General features: G+C 45.8%; 1 protein-coding gene across 3 annotated transcripts in view; it reads left to right on the top strand.

The window, feature by feature from the left end:
- The first annotated feature begins 5,279 nt into the window (after positions 1-5,279).
- Positions 5,280-19,429, top strand: part of DOCK11 (dedicator of cytokinesis 11) — a 237,142-nt gene continuing 222,992 nt past the window's right edge. For all 3 annotated transcript variants that reach the window (XM_053579537.1, XM_053579535.1, XM_053579536.1), the window contains exon 1: positions 5,280-5,651. In XM_053579537.1, coding sequence (XP_053435512.1) covers positions 5,550-5,651 — 102 coding nt within the window. In that variant the 5' untranslated portion in view covers positions 5,280-5,549. The remainder of the gene's footprint in view (positions 5,652-19,429) is intronic.

A 19,429-nucleotide genomic window follows, 5' to 3' on the forward strand; every position in this document is an offset into this window, starting at 1 on the left:
GAATCTCACTTTATTGCCCTTGGTAGAGTGGCATCACAGTTCACAGCAACCTCCAACTCCTGGGCTTAGGTGATTATCTTGCCTCAGCTTCCCGAGTAGCTGGGACTACAGGTGCCCACCTGCCACAATGCCCAGCTATTTTTTTGTTGCAGTTTGGTCGGGATTGGTTTCAAACGCACCACCCTCGGTGTATGGGGCTGGTGCCCTACCCCCTGAACCATAGGCACTGCCCGCTTCATGCATTTTTGATGAAAATTTAGCATCTGAGTTACAATGTAAGAGTGAAATACATTCTGGGTTTTGATGACTTGCTATGAGAAAAAGAGAGCAAATTATCTTATTAATAATTTTTAGTGGCCCAGCGATGTGGCCCACACCTGTAATCGTAGCACTCTGGGAGGCTAAGGCAGATGGATTGCCTCAGCTCATGGGTTAGAGACCAGCCTTAGCCAGAGCAAGACCCTGTTTCTAAAAATAGCTGGGCATTGTGGCCGGTGCCTATAGTCCCAGCTACTTGGGAGACTGAGGCAAGAGAATCACTTGAGCCCAAGAGTTTGAAGTTGCTGTGAGCTACGACACCACAGCACTCTGCTGGAGGTGACAAAGTGAGACTCTGTCTCAAAAATAATAATAACAATTTTTATAATGATTGTATTTTGACATAGTATTGGGGATATATTGGGTTAATGAAAATATACTATTAAATGGCTCAGTGCCTGTAGCACAGTGGTTACGGTGCCAGCCACATACACCAAGGCTGGCGAGTTTGAATTCAGCCCGGGCCAGCTAAACGAGGATGACAACTGCAACAAAAAATAGCCAGGCCTTGTGTTGGGCATGTGCAGTCCCAACTACTTGGGAGGCTGAGGGAAGAGAATCACTTAAGACCAAGAGATAGGCTTGGCGCCTGTGGCTCAAGTGGCTAAGGCGTCAGCCACATACACCTGAGCTGGCAGGTTCGAATCCAGCCCCGGGCCCGCCAAACAATAATGATGGCTGCAACCAAAAAACAGCCGGGCATTGTGGCAAGTGCCTGTAGTCCCAGCTACTTGGGAGGTTGAGGCAGGAGAATCACTTAAGCCCAGGAGTTGGAGGTTGCTGTGAGCTGTAAAGCCACGGCACTCTACCCAGGGTGACAGCTTGAGGCTCTGTCTCAAAAAAAAAAAAAAAGAGATAGAGGTTGCTGTGAGCTGTGATGCTACAGCACCCTACATAGTGAGACTCCGTCTCAAAAAATATAATAAATAAAAAGAAAAGAAAATATACTATTAAAATTAATTTTACCTGCTTTTTTTTTTTTTTTATAGAGACAGAGTCTCACTTTATCACCCTTGGTAGAGTGCCATGGCGTCACACAGCTCACAGCAACCTCCCACTCCTGGGCTTAGGCGATTCCCTTGCGTCAGCCTCCTGAGTAGCTGGGACTACAAGCGCCTGCCACAACGCCCGGCTATTTTTTTGTTGCAGTTTGGCTGGGGCTGTGTTTGAACCCACCACCCTCGGTATATGGGGCTGGCGCCCTGCCCAATTAGCCACAGGCACCACCCTGCTCTGTCTAATTTTTAATATGGCTACTAGTAAATTTATAATCATGTATATGGCTTGCATTATGTTTCTATGGAAAGTGCTGCTCTAGGGACTGAAGATAAAGCAGTGAACAAAGCAAAAAAAAGTCCTTCCCTCATGGAACTTATATTTTAGTGGGGATGACAGATGATAAATAAAATTAATATGTAAACATATACAGCATATCAAATGGTGAAAAGTGCTTTAGAGAAAAATAAAGACGGGCAAATTAGATAGGAGATGGTAGGAGTGCTGTAATTTTAAGTAGGAAGGTCAAGGAAGGCCTAATTGAGAAACTGCCATTGGGCAAGACCTAAAGGGGTTGAGGGAGTAAGCAACAGAACTACCTGGGAGAAGAGCCTTCCAGGTAGAGAGGGACCAGTAAGTGACAAGGCATTGATGATAAACAGGCCTGGAATTTCAAGAACGTGCAAGGAGGACTGTGCAGTTAGAGCAGAGAGTGCGAGGGGGGATCAGTAGGAAATGAGATCAGACAATGTGGGACAGGTGATATAGTGAGCGAGGTGAGGTAGACTGTGATGGACAGCTTCTAACATCGCTTCCGATGATACTGCCTTCTGGTATTAACACCCTCACATAATCCCTTCTTCTTTGGTATCAACTTGATCTAATGAATGGAATATAGTATAATTGATGGGATGCTATTCTCAAGTTTTGGTTATAAAAGACTGTGGCTTCCACTTGCTGGTAGTCTTTCACCTTTTTTTTTGTTTTTTTTTTGAGACAGAGTCTCACTTTGCTGCCCTTGGTAGAGTGCCATGGAGTCATAGCTCACAGCAACCTCAAACTCTTGGACTCAAGTGATTCTCTTGCTTCAGCCTCCCAAGTAGCTGGGACTGCAGGTGTCTGCCACAACACCCAGCTATTTTTAGAGATGAGGTCTTGCTCTGCCTCAGGCTGGTCTCAAACTTGTGAGCTCAGGCAATTCACCCGCTTCAGCCTCCCAGAGTGCTAGGATTATAGGAGTCACCTCACCTGGCCTGGCAGCCACGTTTGTAATAAAAATCAAAGATATTTAACAAATGTGGAAAGGAAATCACTCAGTAAAATACCTTAGTGGAAGTTGTGAAATGCCCCTACAATTTGTTTACTACGTGAATATGGTCATATCCAAATCATAATCATTCTTCAAAAGGCAGTTCAAACACTAGCTCATTCAGGAAGCCTTCCATAGACCCTAAGCAATTGAGATTTCTCCTGCCTCTTTACCTAAGTATGTTCCTTATCACATATTACCTTGTTTCATAAATACGTCCTGAAGGGCATGGACAATGCCTTTAATTCATTTTGCATCCTCCCTCGGTGCATAGTACTATGTTCAATGTTTATGTAATTAAATGTAAGTCCTAAAGCAGAGGAAGTAAAACCTACAATCTCAGGAATGAATATGGAGCCTGCACAATGGCCAGATGGTGTTTGTGCACCATCAGTGTGACATGTTTTCCATGGCTCACAAGGCTTTACAGAAATTGCCTTCTCTGACTCTATCTTATACCACTTTTCTCCCTTTTATGCTCTAGTGACACTGTTTTTTTTTTTTTTTTTTTATCTTTGACTGCACTAAAGCTGCTCCCATCTCCTGGCCTTTCTTTCTGGCATTTCTGTTGCCTGGAGTGCTATAACTGCTGACCTCTGCTGTCTGCTTCATTTTTTCCCAAGATTCAGCTCAGTTTTCACCATCTTAAAAAGGTTGTTCCTGACCATCTATTGTAAACTAGGTCCCAACTCCAGTTACTATCATATCACTTTAACTTAATTCTCCAAGCAGCATTTATCTTTCTGAAATTAACATGTTCATTTGTTTGTACTAGCATGTAAGCTCCCTGAGAGGAGGGACCTTGCCTGCCTCATTCAACTCTACAACAGAGTCTAAAGAACTGAGGATGCTTTTGGCTGCAAGTAATAGAATATTCCACTATGTGTGGTATAAACTGTAAGGTTTATTTTTCTCACATAAAAAGGAACTCAGAGGTAGGCAGTACTCAGCTTCTCTGAGATTGTCTTGGTCTTCCCTTGTGGTTGCAATACGGCTGCCAAGGACCAAGGCGCAACAAGAAAATATCCTTCTCAGAGCGTCTGAAATCTCCCTCCATCTTTTTATCAAGGTGGAAAGACTCTCTCAGGAGGCCTTATCTCACACTTCTTTCTTTTCTTCTACTGGCCCAAAGTGATTTGGAATCTAGACCATCCAACTAGTAAAGAAGAGAGAGATTATCATGATTTTTCTTTTTTTACCAGTCATGGTTCCTTGCCTGGAGCTGAGCCTCTCTTCCCCAAATCCTGTGGCTCTGCTCTATACTTGAATTAAATTGGGGCTCTCTTAGCAAGAAAAAAGTATTATGTCTATTGTGGAGGTAACCAACAGTGTAAGCCACACTAGCAATTATGGAATTGAGCTATGAATTCATGCTGATCCACCTACATGCAACAATTAACAAATTTTACACACACACACTTATGCGAAGCCAAAATTTGTGATATAATGTCTCTGCCTTTAGAGGACTTCCAGGTCCCAGGCCCTCTAGGAGTCTCCATGTGCTTTATTAGGACTAATGTGTGGGTTGCTGAAATAGCCTTGCTGCGGAGAGACTTGGCCTCTTCTGGGTTCGCAGAAACCTACAAAGTCTCCTATGTAGGTGTGAATGTTCGGTCTTTGAGGGTGGGGAAAGTACCCTATGGGACAGTGATAGGGATCCTCTCAGAAGGGTGGGCTTGGTTTCCTAAATTCAAGCTCTTAACAGATGAAGCAACCAGATAGAAAATTGCTCCCATCAGTGAAGCTTCTTACTTTGCACTTGGGAAGGTGTGACAGGATCACTAGTACTCCAAGATTCCTATCCTCATTTCTGTCTTAAGCATGTTTGTTTTACACCTAGTTGGATGATGTTCTTTGATCCTTGGAAAAACAATTTCTTGGAAGCCGAAGGGAGATGAAGAGGTTGACTACAGGGCACGTGTAAAAGCTTCTAAAAAGTCGTTAAGTCCTCCAAACCCTGGGAGACAGCCTTCCCTACGCCACTCTATCCTACCCCTGGCACAGTCACTGCGGCGCTAGACCACCTGCCACAGGCTAAGGCCTCCCCACCCCCAGCTCTTCCCTGTGAGAGCCAGGGGTGCTGCCGCGGCAAGTTTCTACTTCCCAAAGCCTGCTCCTTCGGAGGGGTTGCCCCAGTAACACAGACCGACTGGGTGAGAAAACAGTGTGGGCAAGGAGGGGGACCCAAGAGAAACACGGGCCAGAAAACCGCTCACAGCGCTGCGACCCTTCCCCATGGAGCACACAATGGGCGGCTGCTCCACCTTATTCCCCAGTCCCTTACCGCCTGGGCCCTGGGGGCTTGCGGGATAGGGGTATGGCAGAGTTCCCCCAGCGCTCCTGCGGGCACTGCAGCTCTTGAGGGCGGAGGGGAGAGGAGCACTGCGGTAGAACACACCCCACTCTAGGAGACATTTCATCACCCCTCTCCGTCCCCCCCTCCCGCCCCACACCAGCGGAAAAAAAAGCAGGCAGATCTCCCCTCCCGGATGCGGCTGCACTAGTAACATCAGCTGCGGGCGGAGCCCGAGCGGTTGCCACTTCCCCCCTCCACCCTCGTGACCCTCGCCCCCACCTCCAGATCTCCCTCCTCCACCACACACCCTTCCCCTTCAGACACACCCTCCTTCTTCGGCGGGTGGCGGTCGGCGCTCTGGCCCTCTAGGGGAGGGAGCCGCCGCTGCCGCCGCCGCCGCCGCCGCCGCCGGGCAAGACAGCGAGCAGAGCAAAGCGAGCGTGAAAAGGAGGGAAGGAGGGAACGAGGGAGGAGCAGCGGGTGGGAGGGAGGAGCTGCTGGAGCCGCGCCGCCCGCGAGCTGCTATGTGGCTGGCCGGCGGGCGTGTAAACAGAGGGAGCAGCAGCGGCCGCGGCCGCCGGGACCCGGGGCAGTGAGTACGCCCGCCGAGACCTGCCCTCCGCCGCTGCAATGGCCGAAGTGCGCAAATTCACCAAGAGGCTCAGCAAGCCCGGCACGGCGGCTGAGCTCCGGCAGAGCGTGTCGGAGGCCGTGCGGGGCTCAGTGGTGCTGGTGAGTGGCTGGGGGACCGGGCGTCCCGGGGGACGCGCTCCAGGCGGGAGCGACGCGGTAGCTTCCCGCGCGCGGGGGTCGGGGGCAGGAGCGGCGCCGGGTGGGCTCCCGGCGCGCAGCGCGCTCTTTCTCCGCTCCAGTAAGTTTTCGCACCGGCAGCCGCTTGCCGAGATCGGAGTCCCAGGCGCCGGCTAAGAGCGTTTCGGCTGCTGGGCACAGATGAGGCGTGCGCCTGGGTGGAAACCGACGGACAAACACTGGCTCTGACCGCTGCAGGGAAGGCGGGGGCTCCGGCCTGGGTCGGGGCCCGGGGGTGCGCGAGAGAGCGACCTCGCGTTGCCCTGGACCGCGCACAAAGAGCCGCGGGCCAGGGACGATGAGATCCCGGTGCCCTCCTACAGGCACCTGAGGCAGCCTAGGCGGAAGGATGCGATGAGCGTTTTGCCCATACACACTCGCGCGCGCACACACCCGGGAGCACACAAGCTCATACGCACACATCGTGTACACAAAAAAGAACCCCACCCAAAAAGCCCCGGGCGTTCAAGCTCAGGCGGGAGGTGAGAACAGAGGAAGCAGACCGACTTCCTCCTGCAACTGGGGAGAGAGGGTGGTGATGGGTGTTGAATCGGTGCTTCTGCTGCTGCGGAGGGAGGGGATTGGAAACAACGAAAACTGGGCGCGGGGTCGCCCGCCGCACGGAGTGGGTGTCCTATGAGTCCCGCAAGCGCTCCAGAGGCGAGGGGATTTAGGGGAAGACGAGGTGTGCCAGTCCAGGGATGGTGGACCTGAAGTCAGAGCTCCGCCGCGGGGGATGGGGATTTAAAAGCGCATTGAACCCCTGGGAACTCTCCCAGCGTACTCTCAGCTTTATCTGGATTTTCTGACTCCACTGGGAGGCTGAGGGGTGCTAAGGGACACTTGCCCTTCTCCTGTTTTCAAGATAGTCGTCAATTTCCTGAACTAGAGAACAAACTCTAAAGAAACAGCCGGGCTGGTTAATTAGTGTTTGTTTTGTTACTTAGTTTTTTTTAATTTGTTTTTATCTCTCTCCACTCCATCTTACAGCATGTCGTTTGCTGTGTTTAAATTTCACCATTTAAGAAAGGGCACTTCTTGTTAAAACATCTTGTCATCGGAAGGGAACCTCACAGCTTTTCCTTGTAATTTTTCTGTTGATCTTGTAGAATCAGCAATAAAACCAACATTAAAGGGAGGCCAGGGGGCCGATCCCAACAGTGGAGAAAGTTGACATTAGTGGGAGTTCTGGAGGAGGAGATCAAAGGTAAACTGTGTACCTTTGAGATACAGATCTGATCCCTAATAGCTACAACTGTGCAAAGCCAAGTGACTTTAAAGAAATCTCTTTGTCGTGGCTGGACCCTTGAAAGTTTAATCCTGCTGTTTAGAGGAGCTAAACCCAGACCTTTAATGTTGTTTTAATGGACTTGGCCTATTGTATGTTTCACTCTGATTTTGGAGTGAGGACCTGTTGGGGTCAGATTAGAGCCTCGCTTGTCATCACAGCCATTTAAGAAGGAAAGGCAGGCTGTGGGCAGAGCATTTATACCAGGGCTCTCTGGGCTTGGATGATTGTTAACAAGTGATTCAATCTGCCTAGCAGATTGAATAGGGAATGCTTTCCTAAATTCAGGTAAAAGAAAACCTTCCTTGAGTAGGGGTGGCTGGCCTCTGGCACATAGTGTGACGGGAGCAGTAGGTAGGCAGAAGTCTCAAGAGAATAAATGGGACACAGCAAACCTCCACTGGGATGATGATGATGATGATGATGATTATTTAGAGACGGGGGAGGGGCTCGTCTCACTCTGGCTCAGGCTGTTCTCGAACCTCTGAGCTCAGGGCATTCCACCGGCCTTGGCCTCCCAGAGTGCTTTCCTAAATTCAGGTAAAAGAAAACCTTCCTTGAGTAGGGGTGGCTGGCCTCTGGCACATAGTGTGACGGGAGCAGTAGGTAGGCAGAAGTCTCAAGAGAATAAATGGGACACAGCAAACCTCCACTGGGATGATGATGATGATGATGATGATTATTTAGAGACGGGGGAGGGGCTCGTCTCACTCTGGCTCAGGCTGTTCTCGAACCTCTGAGCTCAGGGCATTCCACCGGCCTTGGCCTCCCAGAGTGCTAGGATTACGGGTGCGACACCACTGCCTGGCCCTTCCACTGGGATTTGACCAGCACTTGACCTGCCACGCTCAGAAACAAAAAGTTAACAATTGTATTCTTCCCCAGGTTTTTAGGTTGTAAAATTTGTGTAGCACAGGTGCTATTGGAAGGGGACTCTTCTGGGGGATATTGTGCCTGCCCACAGTTCCCTTGCCAGCCCAGCTTACTTAGGATCAAAGTCGCTAAGTTTTAGCATTTATACCAGGCAATGAAGAAGAATGATACTTGTTATTCTAGTATGTGATCCATATTGAGATTTTGAGAGTTGGGGGAGAACAGATTCTAATAATCTAATCAGCCCATGAGGCACAGTGCTAGATGCCCTGTAATTATAAGGAAATACGGATGACCTTTTTCATTTGTTTTCATTAGTTCTAATCTGGGTCAGCTCTATGTGTGTTTGTCAATAAGACACTCAGATTATGCACACAAATCAATTTTAGACTCTTCACAGAGCTTCAGTGAACAGTTTGTAAGCAGTTTAGTCAATTAAAATAAGGAGACAGTCTTAAATAGAATGTACTCGCCTAAATGACTCTGCCCCTGCTTTACTGATACGGAGAGCTGTAACCAAAGTTAGAAAAGCCATGGGTGGCGGGAGAGTGAGGGGACTGTGTTGCAGCTGCCACCATAACTTCTGATTCTTTTCTGATTTAAGCCCCATGTGTTTATTAAGGGACAGCTGAGGTAGGATTTACACTTGCTACTATAAACCAAAGATACAATAGGGCTTCATTATGAGATGGAGTCTATGCTGCGGCAGCAAGTCGAGCTTTCCTCTGCTGAAGCTCTAGTTAGAACTTGGAAAACTCACCAAGCTGAACAAATATACAGTATTTCCTGTTTAGGTTTTTTTTTTTTTTTAAAAGATTTTACAATTACACCCTTGTTGGCATGTTGCTAACATCATTCAGTTTAGCTCACTCTGAAAAATTCAGAAGGCTTGAGCTTGGGCTATATATAGAATGTTGTCGTGTATTCAAACCTTTATTCAGTGATTAGTACTTCCATGAATCTATTGACTACATAATAAAGCAGAAAGAGAGGCTGTTTCGTTGCTGCGTTTTTCCTGTTAGTTCAGCATTTTTTATGAAGGTCAGTTTTAACAGAGGAAAGGGATAATTACAAAATCACCATTGACAGATTTCTCAAGAGGGGATTGGGAAGACTGTATGTTGATAGTGTGTGTGATTAATGGAGACGTGTTCACATATGTACATGTTTAAAATATAGAGTTTGAACACTGTTTTTGTTATAATTCAGGATATAGCTATTTGTGCCTCGGGGGGAACAAAGGCATTTGATAAATCCTTTGTATTATGGCTGCTCTTCAGAGGACCCACTTTGTCAGCCTGTGGAAGTCACCTAGTAGGTGTTTAAATATTGTTTACTGCTAAGTTTACCCTCAAGTCCTATGTGCCAAAGGATCAGGAAATGGTTGCTAGATATTACGAGTTACGGTCCCTTGAGGCAGGGTAACCCATGCGTCCCTGGCTGGCATGGCATCTGTGAGGTTCCAGTATTGAAAAACTCTCCAGAAGCTGAAAATGGCTAAAAAAGCATCTGCAGCTGTTGACTACCCTGCCAGTCACTACACACAACTACCTTTGCATGGAATGTTTGTTATGTTTACATTTAGGGAAGTACTGAAAATGGAGCAGCTCTTCTGCTCTTTCTTCCCAAGGGAATTTGTGGAAAGTACTTAATATAGGGCAAAACCCTCTGCTTCATGTGTAAGGAGGTGAAAATTTACAGGGCAGAATAAAGCCAGTTTCTGCTTGGGTTTCTTTTTCTTTTTTTTTTTTTTTTTGAGACAGAGCCTCAAGCTGTCATCCTGGGTAGAGTGCCGTGGCCTCACACAGCTCACAGCAACCTCCAACTCCTGGGCTTATGCGATTCTCCTGCCTCCACCTCCCAAGTAGCTGGGACTACAGGCGCTTGCCACAATGCCCAGCTATTTTTTGGTTGCAGCCGTCATTGTTGTTTGGTGGGGCCCGGGCTGGATTCGAACCTGCCAGCTCAGGTGTATGTGGCTGGCGCCTTAGCCGCTTGAGCCACAGGCGCCAAGCCTCTGCTTGGGTTTCTTGACCAAGCATTTCCAGTTCAGAGACTTAGTTTGGTTCTCAGTGAACTGAGAGTCAGGGAAGTTAACCTGAGTGTTGGCGCCTAAACATAAATTAGTCTTATTACTCCTTAAATTTACTTCTTTTCCTTTTTTTCCTTCCCCGCTCCCCTTCCCTACCTAGTTAGGAGCATTATGTTGGCTTCTTTGGGTAAGGAGGAGCAAGCCACTCCTTGAGGATGTGTACACAACCCACTGCAGTTCAGAGACTCCTCCCCACTGAACCCTCATTTAAGTAAGAAATAGTAGAGTTGCTTTTCTAACATGTTAGAAATTCTGTGGATTGAGTCTTTTTTTATTCTGAGCATCACTAAGCCCTTTTTCTTTAAATTTTCATTATATAATAAATACATGTTTATTATAGAAAAATTAGAAACAGAAAAGAATAATTATCAGCATCTCATTCACCAGAAACTGTTGATATTCTATTGTATATATTTTAAGAGACTCTTATTCTTGGGTGTGTGTGTGTGTGTGTGTGTGTGTGTGTGTGTATGTATGGACATACGAATTGAAAGAAATACATCATGTACAAACTATTAAATTTTTTCACTTGTCAATCTTATGAACATTTCTTCATATCAGTAAATATACATCAACATAATTTTTAATGACTGCCAAAACTTTTATTATTTGTATACCATAGGTAATTATCTTGTATTGTTGGATGTTTTGATAGTTTCTAATTTTGCTCTATTATAAACATGAGCTATAAAGGTAAAAATAGCTACAAACAACTTTTGCCTTTAAATTTAAATTATTGAAAAACAATCAGTTCCTAAGTTGCACTTACATAGTGTAAGTGCTCAGTAGCCACATGTGCCTAGTGACAACCATATTGGACAGCAGTGCAGATACAGAGTATTTCCATCATTAATAGAGGAAACATCTGAGGAGGCATTTTAAAACTTGCTAGTTTGTCCCCTTAGTATAAATTTCTAGCAGTGTAATTGCTTACTCAAAGATTAAAGAATACTCATTTTTAGTATTAAAAATTCCTTTAAAAACTCTGCTAAATTGCTCTGCCAGTGTTGCAGCGTACTCTTTCACCAACTGAGTATCAGGGTGTTCATTTCTTCTTTCTCAGGCCAACACTGGTTAGTAATATTTAATCGTTGCAGTCTGATTTGAAATAAATGGTAACATCGACATTGTAATTTGCATTTCTTTGATTACTCCTAAAGCTGAACAGTTTTTCATGTGTTGATTGGCCTTTCATAGTTCTCTTTTTGAGGATTTGAATGAACCTGCTTACAGGCTTATTTCCTTGTTTTAGATCCTTATGATAATGGTCTCCATCCCTCAAGATTCTTTTTCCCTAAGTTGGGGGTGGGGCCAGGCATCTGTGTTCCTTAAAATCACCCCATTTGATTCTGATGTGTCCCAAAATGCTGATCCACACCACCTATCCACTCAAGGCAGGGATGTCCTCTAAACACACCCCTGACAAATGATTATTTAGCTTCTCCTTAAACACTTCCTGCCTGTTCAAGGGCTATGCTAGAAAAGGTTCTGGAGCTGAAATTTACTCTGTAAATTTCACCGTGGGCTAGGCCTAGCTCTGCTGTTTGGAGCCATACAGAATATGTGTTGCTTCCTCTTTCACCTGACAGCCACTCAAATATTTGGAGACAGCCACCATGTCATTTTAAAATACACTATTCACAAGACGAAAGAGCCTTCATTTCTTCGCTTCATTCCCCACATAACTTGGTTTCAAGATTCTTTGAATCATGTCCAGTTTAGGCTCTTTCCCAAGTTTCAGTCCTACTTAAAATGTCAGAGATAGTGCACAGGCTGGATAGTCAGGTCTGATCTTGAATCTAACCTCTGTCACCTGTTTGCATGGTGAACTAAGGCAAGTAACCTGATACCATTTTCCTCATCTGTGAAATGGGGATAAGTCGTAGTACCTTCTATGTAGAGTTCTTGTGAGGAGTAAAGAAGGTAACAGGGAAAGTTTCTGATGTCTAAGTGATTCATAAAGGTTAATAAAATGATCTGGTGATGCCGGGTGCAGCGGCTCATGCCTGTAATCTCAGCACTTGGAGGCCGAGGCCCGTGAATCGCCTGAGCTCACAGGTTTGAGACCAGCCTGAGCCAGAGCGAGACGTCATCTTGAAAAATAGCCGGGAGTTGTGGCGGGAACTCCTAGCTACTTGGGAGGCTGAGGCAAGAGATCACTTATGCCTAGAAGTTTGAAGTTGCTGTGAGTTACGACACCACGGCACTCTACCAAGGGTGACAAAGTGAGACCGTCTCAAAAAAAATGGTCTGATGGAAAAAAAAAAAAAAACAGTATTCTAGAAGGATCTACCACACAATACAGTGGGTGAGGGGGTGACATTTCTTAACCATTCTGAATGTGAGCCAAGAAGCCTCACACAGTGCCTGCCATGCAGGAGATACTCTGTAGATGTTTTGTGGGAAACAAACTGCCAGCAATGCCTAGGATGGACTCGGTGTTGAGAGAAGAGCCTGGAGGCCAGGAAACTAGTTGAAATATATTTATGTAGTTCAGGAGAGTGATAACAAAGGCTTTAACTGAGGCAGTGAGAATGGAGTTAAGGGAGAAGATGGAGGAGACGTTTCAGTAATAAAATCAACAGGAGTTTTGGTGATTCTGGAAGGGCGGAGAGGGGGCGGAAGAGAGGAGGTGGGGTCAAAATGATTCTGAGGTTTCTCAGCTTGGGTGAACAGAAGGAAAAGCGTATCTGGTGATAGGGGAAGGGAAAAGGAAATGAGCAACCTCTAGAGAGGGCTGTTAGGGCAAAGCCAGCTTTCAGTTAAGCAAGGCGGTGAAAAGAACATTCTAGGGAAAGGCTGAGCTTATAGGGTTATATTTTGGCAAAAGACGTGGGTTCTTGAGAGCAGAGGGGAAAGTATTCCAAGTAGGATCAGGAAAGGGAGCAAGAGCCAGGAAAGGGCCAGGGCTGAGCAGACAGAGATGGTATTGTAGCCAAGATTAGCTGATAGAAGAGGTTTGCACCTTTGGGGGTGATTAGGGAAGTGGGAGGCAGGGCTCTGGAGAGATAATCTGGAGGCCAGCCCCAGACTTCCAGTTAGAATGTGGATGGGAAGTGAGTCTCCCCCCCCACCTCCTGCAGATCCCACTCCCAGGGACTGAGCAGCATTTGCCCTAGCAGAGCAGTGAGGATGAAGAACCGCCTTCTCACGTGCCCAAAGATTGTATTAGGATAGTTCCTGCTTTTAAGGGAGATTCAAGGTGTACAAATAACTGAATAACTGAGATGGGAAAGATTGAAGCCAGATAGGAGACTAGTGGTTTAGTTGGTTAATTACATCATCTTTGTTCCCATCCCCAACACATACGATTTTTTGGTGACTCTTAACCTTTTTCAAGTCTTCGGTCCTTTGTGAGTTCAACACGGTTAAATAAGTATTTACCAATGAACATTGTTTTCTATGCAGAATTTCCCAATTTATTAGACTACAGAGTCCCTCCCTTTTTATGGAAAAGGAGAGAGTGGATGATAACATCTAATAGGCTGAGCAATTCATGTATAGTGTACATGTGTATGTAACTCATCTTGGCACCCTCTTTGCTGACCTTCTGTGGACTTTAAGAAGTGGTTGCTACCTTCCGAAATTCCTGTGCTCTGTGTTAAGAGCCACCCTTGCTTGTTTGTTACAGTTCAGTTCAGAGGAGTAATTCACATGCCTGATTTTGCTTTCTCCTGAGATACAGAATTGTCAGCAAGGCATGTTGAAATGTTACTAAGTTTTTAAATTAATTTATTTTAACATAGGAGGGGAGGCCAGAAACCATATGAAGGAGGAGCTAGAACCGTTTCTTTTTTTCTGTAACTCTTAACAGAGCCTTGAGAAGGCATTTCTCTTTGGAATTTAGATGTGTTGGTTTCCTTGAATTTTTGTCCAGCACACAGGAGTTGGTAGGTAACACAGTCCTGCCATTTCTATCAGCCTAGAGCCACATGTTCTTTTGACTTCTTGTAGGGCTCTACCCTGGAGGCTACCAGAGTAGTAACTGGAGTGGAGCAAAGAGACAGTCAGCTGCTATTACCTGTAACTCATGCTTTAGAGCAGGGTGGTTAAGAGCTGTAATCTCAGCTACTTGGGAAGCTGAGTCATGAGGATCCTAGTTCAAGACCAGCCTGGGCAACATAGTGAGGCCCTTCCCCCATCTTTAAAAAGAAGGGGAAAGAATTTTTTTTGAAATACCCTGCCCAGGGTGGCGCCTGTGGCTCAAGGAGTAGGGCACCGGTCCCATATGCCGGAGGTGGCAGGTTCAAACCCAGCCCCGGCCAAAAACACACACACACACACACACAAAAAAGAAATATCCTGCCCAGATTCCAAGTTCAGCTCAACTTGTTGCTAGCCAGATGACCTTGTAACATTCCTGGACTTTGGTAACCCCCTGGTGGGCAAATGAGTTACTATATACAAAGCACTTGTGGGGGATTTGGCAATTAATTGTTAAGCTTTGATGACTATTGGCCCTTGTTATAATTCCCAAGATATATGGTGGGCAGGAAAAGTCTTTGGTGTATGTGTTGCAAGTCAACTGACAGAAAAGTTAACTGGCTGAGGGGCAACAGGTACCCTTGCCTTTTTTTCTTTTTTTGAGACAGTCTCACTATGTCACCCTCAGTAGAGTGCAATGGCATCATAGCTCAAAGCAGTCTCCAACTCTTGGGCTTAAGCCATTCTCTTGCCTCAGCCTCCCAAGTAGCTGGGACTAAGGGCACCTGCCACAATGCCCGGCTATTTTTTTTGTTGTTGTTGTTGCAGTTGTCATTGCTTTAGCTGACCCTGGCCAGGTTTGAACCTGCCAGCACCGGTGTATGTGGCTGGCGCCCTAACCGCTGAGCTACAGGCCCCAAGCCAGTACCCTTGCTTTTTTGTTTCCTTGCTCCAAATCGTGCCTCAAAGGGGTAAGCCACATGGCTCAGTTAAGAACAATACCTTTCATGGAAGAATAAGCTGGCAGACCACTCTGTTACTTTTTGCTAATAGCCATTCCCAGCCTGACTTAGTGATGCAGAAAAGCTTAGTGGATATGAATGAGAGCCCTGGGTTTTGGCAGTTCTCACCTTCAAACCAGTCAGATGAGTGAGTGGGAAGGCTGGTCCTCAGGTGGGCAAGAAGAGCCTGCCCCTGTATCCTGGGTGGAAGGTTCTCCAGCCTTGGGAAACCTGTGAGTATGACCCTCGGCAGAAGCACTCAAGTTTTTGAGAATCTGTTCAGTGTGGTCTATACAAAAGGATGAATAGAGGAGAATTGGGCTCCGCAAGGAAAAAGGGAGCTCTGATACGCTTCTCTTTCCCCCTCAAAACTTTATTGATATCCCTTTCATTCATTAGTCCATACATTTAAAAATCAAATGAATATTGAAATTCAAATGCCTTTTCGAAATTCCATTTTGGAAACATGTATTTTAGTGGAAAAAATTTAAAACTGAAATGTTTCCTGAGAAATTAATGTCCTTTTCTATTTCGCTGTTCTGGTTTTGTGGTAGCAGGGTCAATTCTTTACGAATAGTGTGTCCGGGTTCCCAACAGAGTTGATGCGGTGGAAAACAGGCCAACTGTTCCAGCCACATGCGGTTTATCTATTGTCTGTTCACAGCCTCGCACAATCATGCCTAAATTTGCTATTAATGATTTCCTGCAATTCTTCTCCACTTTATTTTTACTACCTTTGGAGTTATTGTTCATGGCAAGTTACGGGTTTTTGCTTTTCTTGACAACTTCTGTTGCATTGTATATGTTTTAAGCTGCTGAGAAATGTTGGAAGCTTCTGATACTTTAGCTTTCCCATCATATTGCTTTCCCTAATGACTGGAAATATTTTACTGGGTGAGATTTAACTAAGAAGGCAAGTGTTCTTCCAAGTCTCTGAGACAGAACATCTTTATTTGAAGTGTTTCAGTGAAGTGTGTCAGAAAGCTGGGGAATTCATTTGTATAAGATGTTTTTTAAACGATGACAAGACCTTGTGTTTTTACAGCCTGGATCTTGAGAAAAGTTAAAAAGGCTGTTATGTCTATGGCCTCATATGTCCACAGTTCACTACTAAACAATTACCACCTTGTCATCACCCCTTTTCTGTAAGTGGGGAAACAGAGGCATAGTTCTGAGTGAGGCAGCCTGTAGGTCATCCATATTCATGAAATGACAGCATAGGTAAAGAACTCCAGGTACCTTGATTCCTTTGGTGTAGTCATGTAAAGAAGCACATGCCCTATTGGCAGGTTCCACAGTAAATCAGGTGGAGGACGCTCTTTGTGTGTGGTTTTGGTGATGATCTCTTTCTACTGGGAAACGGTGTTTATTTTTAAACAAGAAGGAAGTGAGGACCAGGAAAAAAAACTGGAGTAGGGTTGGTATTCAGAAATGTGGGCAAGATCCATACAGATTTCTCGTTGTCAAAGTAAGCCTAAGGATTTTGAGAACTGTTTGCAATTGGCTGTTCTTCCTTTCTTTGCTATTTGAATAAGTGTGTGGAAAAAAGTCTCCAGTGCACCGGCTCTGCAGAGGTACCTTGGATCATTTTCATGGAACAGTTTTTATCATTTTTTTTTCAAGTGAGTTAGTGCCGTCCAGAAATAACAACATATATATTTCTTTCCATGCCTTTTATATTGTTAGTTTAGTTTTCCCAATTGAGAAACTGCCAGCTTTATACTTTACAGGGCCTGTTGTTACAGTGTTGGGATGAATGGAAGGGCACTGTTGGCATGGCCAGTTTATTTTCATGGTTTTACAAGTTCCTAATGCTTCAGTGCATGAAATAGTTTCCTAGAGACCTGAAGTGGGGCATACCACCTTCCAAGGTGCCTACCTTCCCTCCAAGAAAGAACTTAAATCCAAGAAGGTTTTAAAATCAACATACATAAATTGAACTAAATCATTAAAAAGCTCACAGGCCAATAGCTCTGTGGTGTCTAGCGGAGTGTTTATGACGTGCTCTATTGTTTATGGAGTAAAGAAGGCTCTCCTTGCTAACTTGACCCCAGGGAGACTTGCTCCTCTACTCTTAGTGACCATTGTATTTGCTGGGGGTCTTGGCTTCTGTTGCTTTCAAATGGTCTGGTAGAATTCTCACCAGGTGAACCAGAAGAGAATTTTGTAAATCTTCTTCCTTCAATTCTGTAATAACAAACCCAACCCAAGATCCTACTCCCACCCACTCGTTGCTGGAACTACTGCAGCTCACCATTGTCCCACACTCAGACACATCAGGGGACTCCTGTATTCTATTCAGAGCCCAGATTCTCTCAGCCTCAATTCTGTTTAAAATCTATTTGTAATCACTGGGTTTTGGTCTTCCTCCTTGTCCCATTTGTCATTGTCCCAGTCACTATATCCCTGTCTTGACTTCCTAGCTTGCCTGGGATCTTTAACACCCTGCCTTGGTTTCCTGGCCAGTCACTCAGTTCCTCTGGGAGTGAGTTCTGGTCTTGTTGCTGGCCCTCCTTAGGAGGCCTGCTCTACCCTCACCAGGATCAAATGACAACCTGAGCGCAGCACAGTGGTGCAGCTGTGGGACTGCAGCGAGTGTCTGCAGGGAGAACTCATAGGGGGCACAGTGCCTGGGATGAGGAAATCCAGCAAGTGGCCCTGCTGAGAGTTAGGCTAGACTTACGGTGTATTTGTTTCCCATTGCTGTTATGACAGATTGCCACAAACTTAGTGTTTTATTTATTTGTTTGTTTATTATTTTTTGAGACAGAGTCTCTCACTCATTTACCCTGGGGCTTACAGCAACCTCGAACTCCTGGGCTCAAGCAATCCTCTTGCCTCAGCCTCCCAAGTAGGTGGGACTACAGGTATGCACTACCACACCTTGCCAGTTTTAGTAGAGCCAGGGTCTTGCTGTTGCTCAGGCTGGTCTCCACCTGCTGAGTTCAAGCAATCCACCTGCCTTGGCCTCCCAGAATGCTAGGATTACAGGTGTGAGCCACTGCGCCTGGCTAATGTGTGTTACTTTTTTTTGTTGTTGTTGTTGCAGTTTTTGGCCAGGGCTGGGCTTGAACCCTCTACCTCCGCCATATGGGGCTAGTGCCCTACCCCTTTGAGCCACAGGCACCGCCCTAATCTGTGTTACTTTTAAAAACACTAAGTCTGTAAACCAGGCACAGTGGCTCTCGCCTGTAATCCTAGCACTCTGGGATGCTGAGTCAGGTGGATTCCTTGAGCTCAGGAGTGAGACCAGCCTGAGTAAGAGTGAGACCCATCTCTACTAAAAATAGCCAGACGTGGTCGAGCATGCCTGTAGTCCCAGCTACTCAAGATGCTGATGCAAGAAGGTAGTTTGAGACCAGGAGTCTGATAAATTGCTGTGAGCTATAATGCCATGTCACTCAACCCAGGATTACAGAGTGAGACTCTGTCTTAAAATAAAAAAAAAAAGGAAAAAGAAAAACTAGCCAGGTGTTGTGGTGGGAGACTATAGTCCCAGTTACTTGGGAGGTTGAGGCAAGAAGATCACTTGAGCCCAAGAGTTCAAGGTTACTATGAGCTATGATGCCATAACGCTCTACCCAGGGCACAGAATGAGAGTCTGTTGTGGAAAAAACAAAAAAACAAACCCATAGATTTATTACAGTTCTAGAGGTCAGAAGCCTGTATAGGTTTCAATGAACTAAAGTCAAGGTGTCACGAAGGCCCCACTCCCTCTGGAAGCTCTATAGGAAAATCTGTTGCCTGGCCTTCTCCAATTTCCAGAGGCTTCTGCATTCTTTGGCTTATGCCTCCTTCCCCTATCCTTTTTTTTTTTTTTTTTTTTTGTAGAGACAGAGTCTCACTGTACCGCCCTCGGGTAGAGTGCCGTGGCATCACATGGCTCACAGCAACCTCCAGCTCTTGGGCTTACGCGATTCTCTTGCCTCAGCCTCCCGAGCAGCCGCCACAACGCCCGGCTATTTTTTTGTTGCAGTTTGGCCAGGGCTGGGTTTGAACCCACCACCCTCGGCATATGGGGCCGGCGCCCTACTCACTGAGCCACAGGTGCCGCCCTACCTTCCCCTATCCTTAAGACAGCAGTGGCTGGCGGAATCTTTCTCTGTCTTGTTACTCTGACACTGCTTATGTCTTCGATCTCTTTCTCCGTCACTCTTTTGCTTTTCTCTTTCACTTATAAGGACTCTGTGATTACCTTGGTTCCACCTGGATAATCCAGAATCTAATCCCCCCATCTCAAAATATTTAATTTAATCATGTCTGCAGAGTCCTCTTTGCCATGTAAAATAACATATCCCAAGGTTCCAGAGATTAAGATGTTGGACATCATTGAGGAACCATTACTCTGCTTACAATTATTATAACCATTTTTCTGGATCACCAGAAATCAAGGACTGTGGCATCCTGGAGTCACATGGGTTCCCAACATGGATCCTGACATTGTGGTACAAGCGGAACAGGGATCTGATAGCCTGGCAAACTGAGCCAGGTGCAGAAATATTCACAGAATTCAAATGAGGGA

The sequence above is a fragment of the Nycticebus coucang genome, chromosome X (genome assembly GCF_027406575.1).
Source record: "Nycticebus coucang isolate mNycCou1 chromosome X, mNycCou1.pri, whole genome shotgun sequence".
Taxonomy (NCBI): Eukaryota; Metazoa; Chordata; class Mammalia; order Primates; family Lorisidae; genus Nycticebus; species Nycticebus coucang.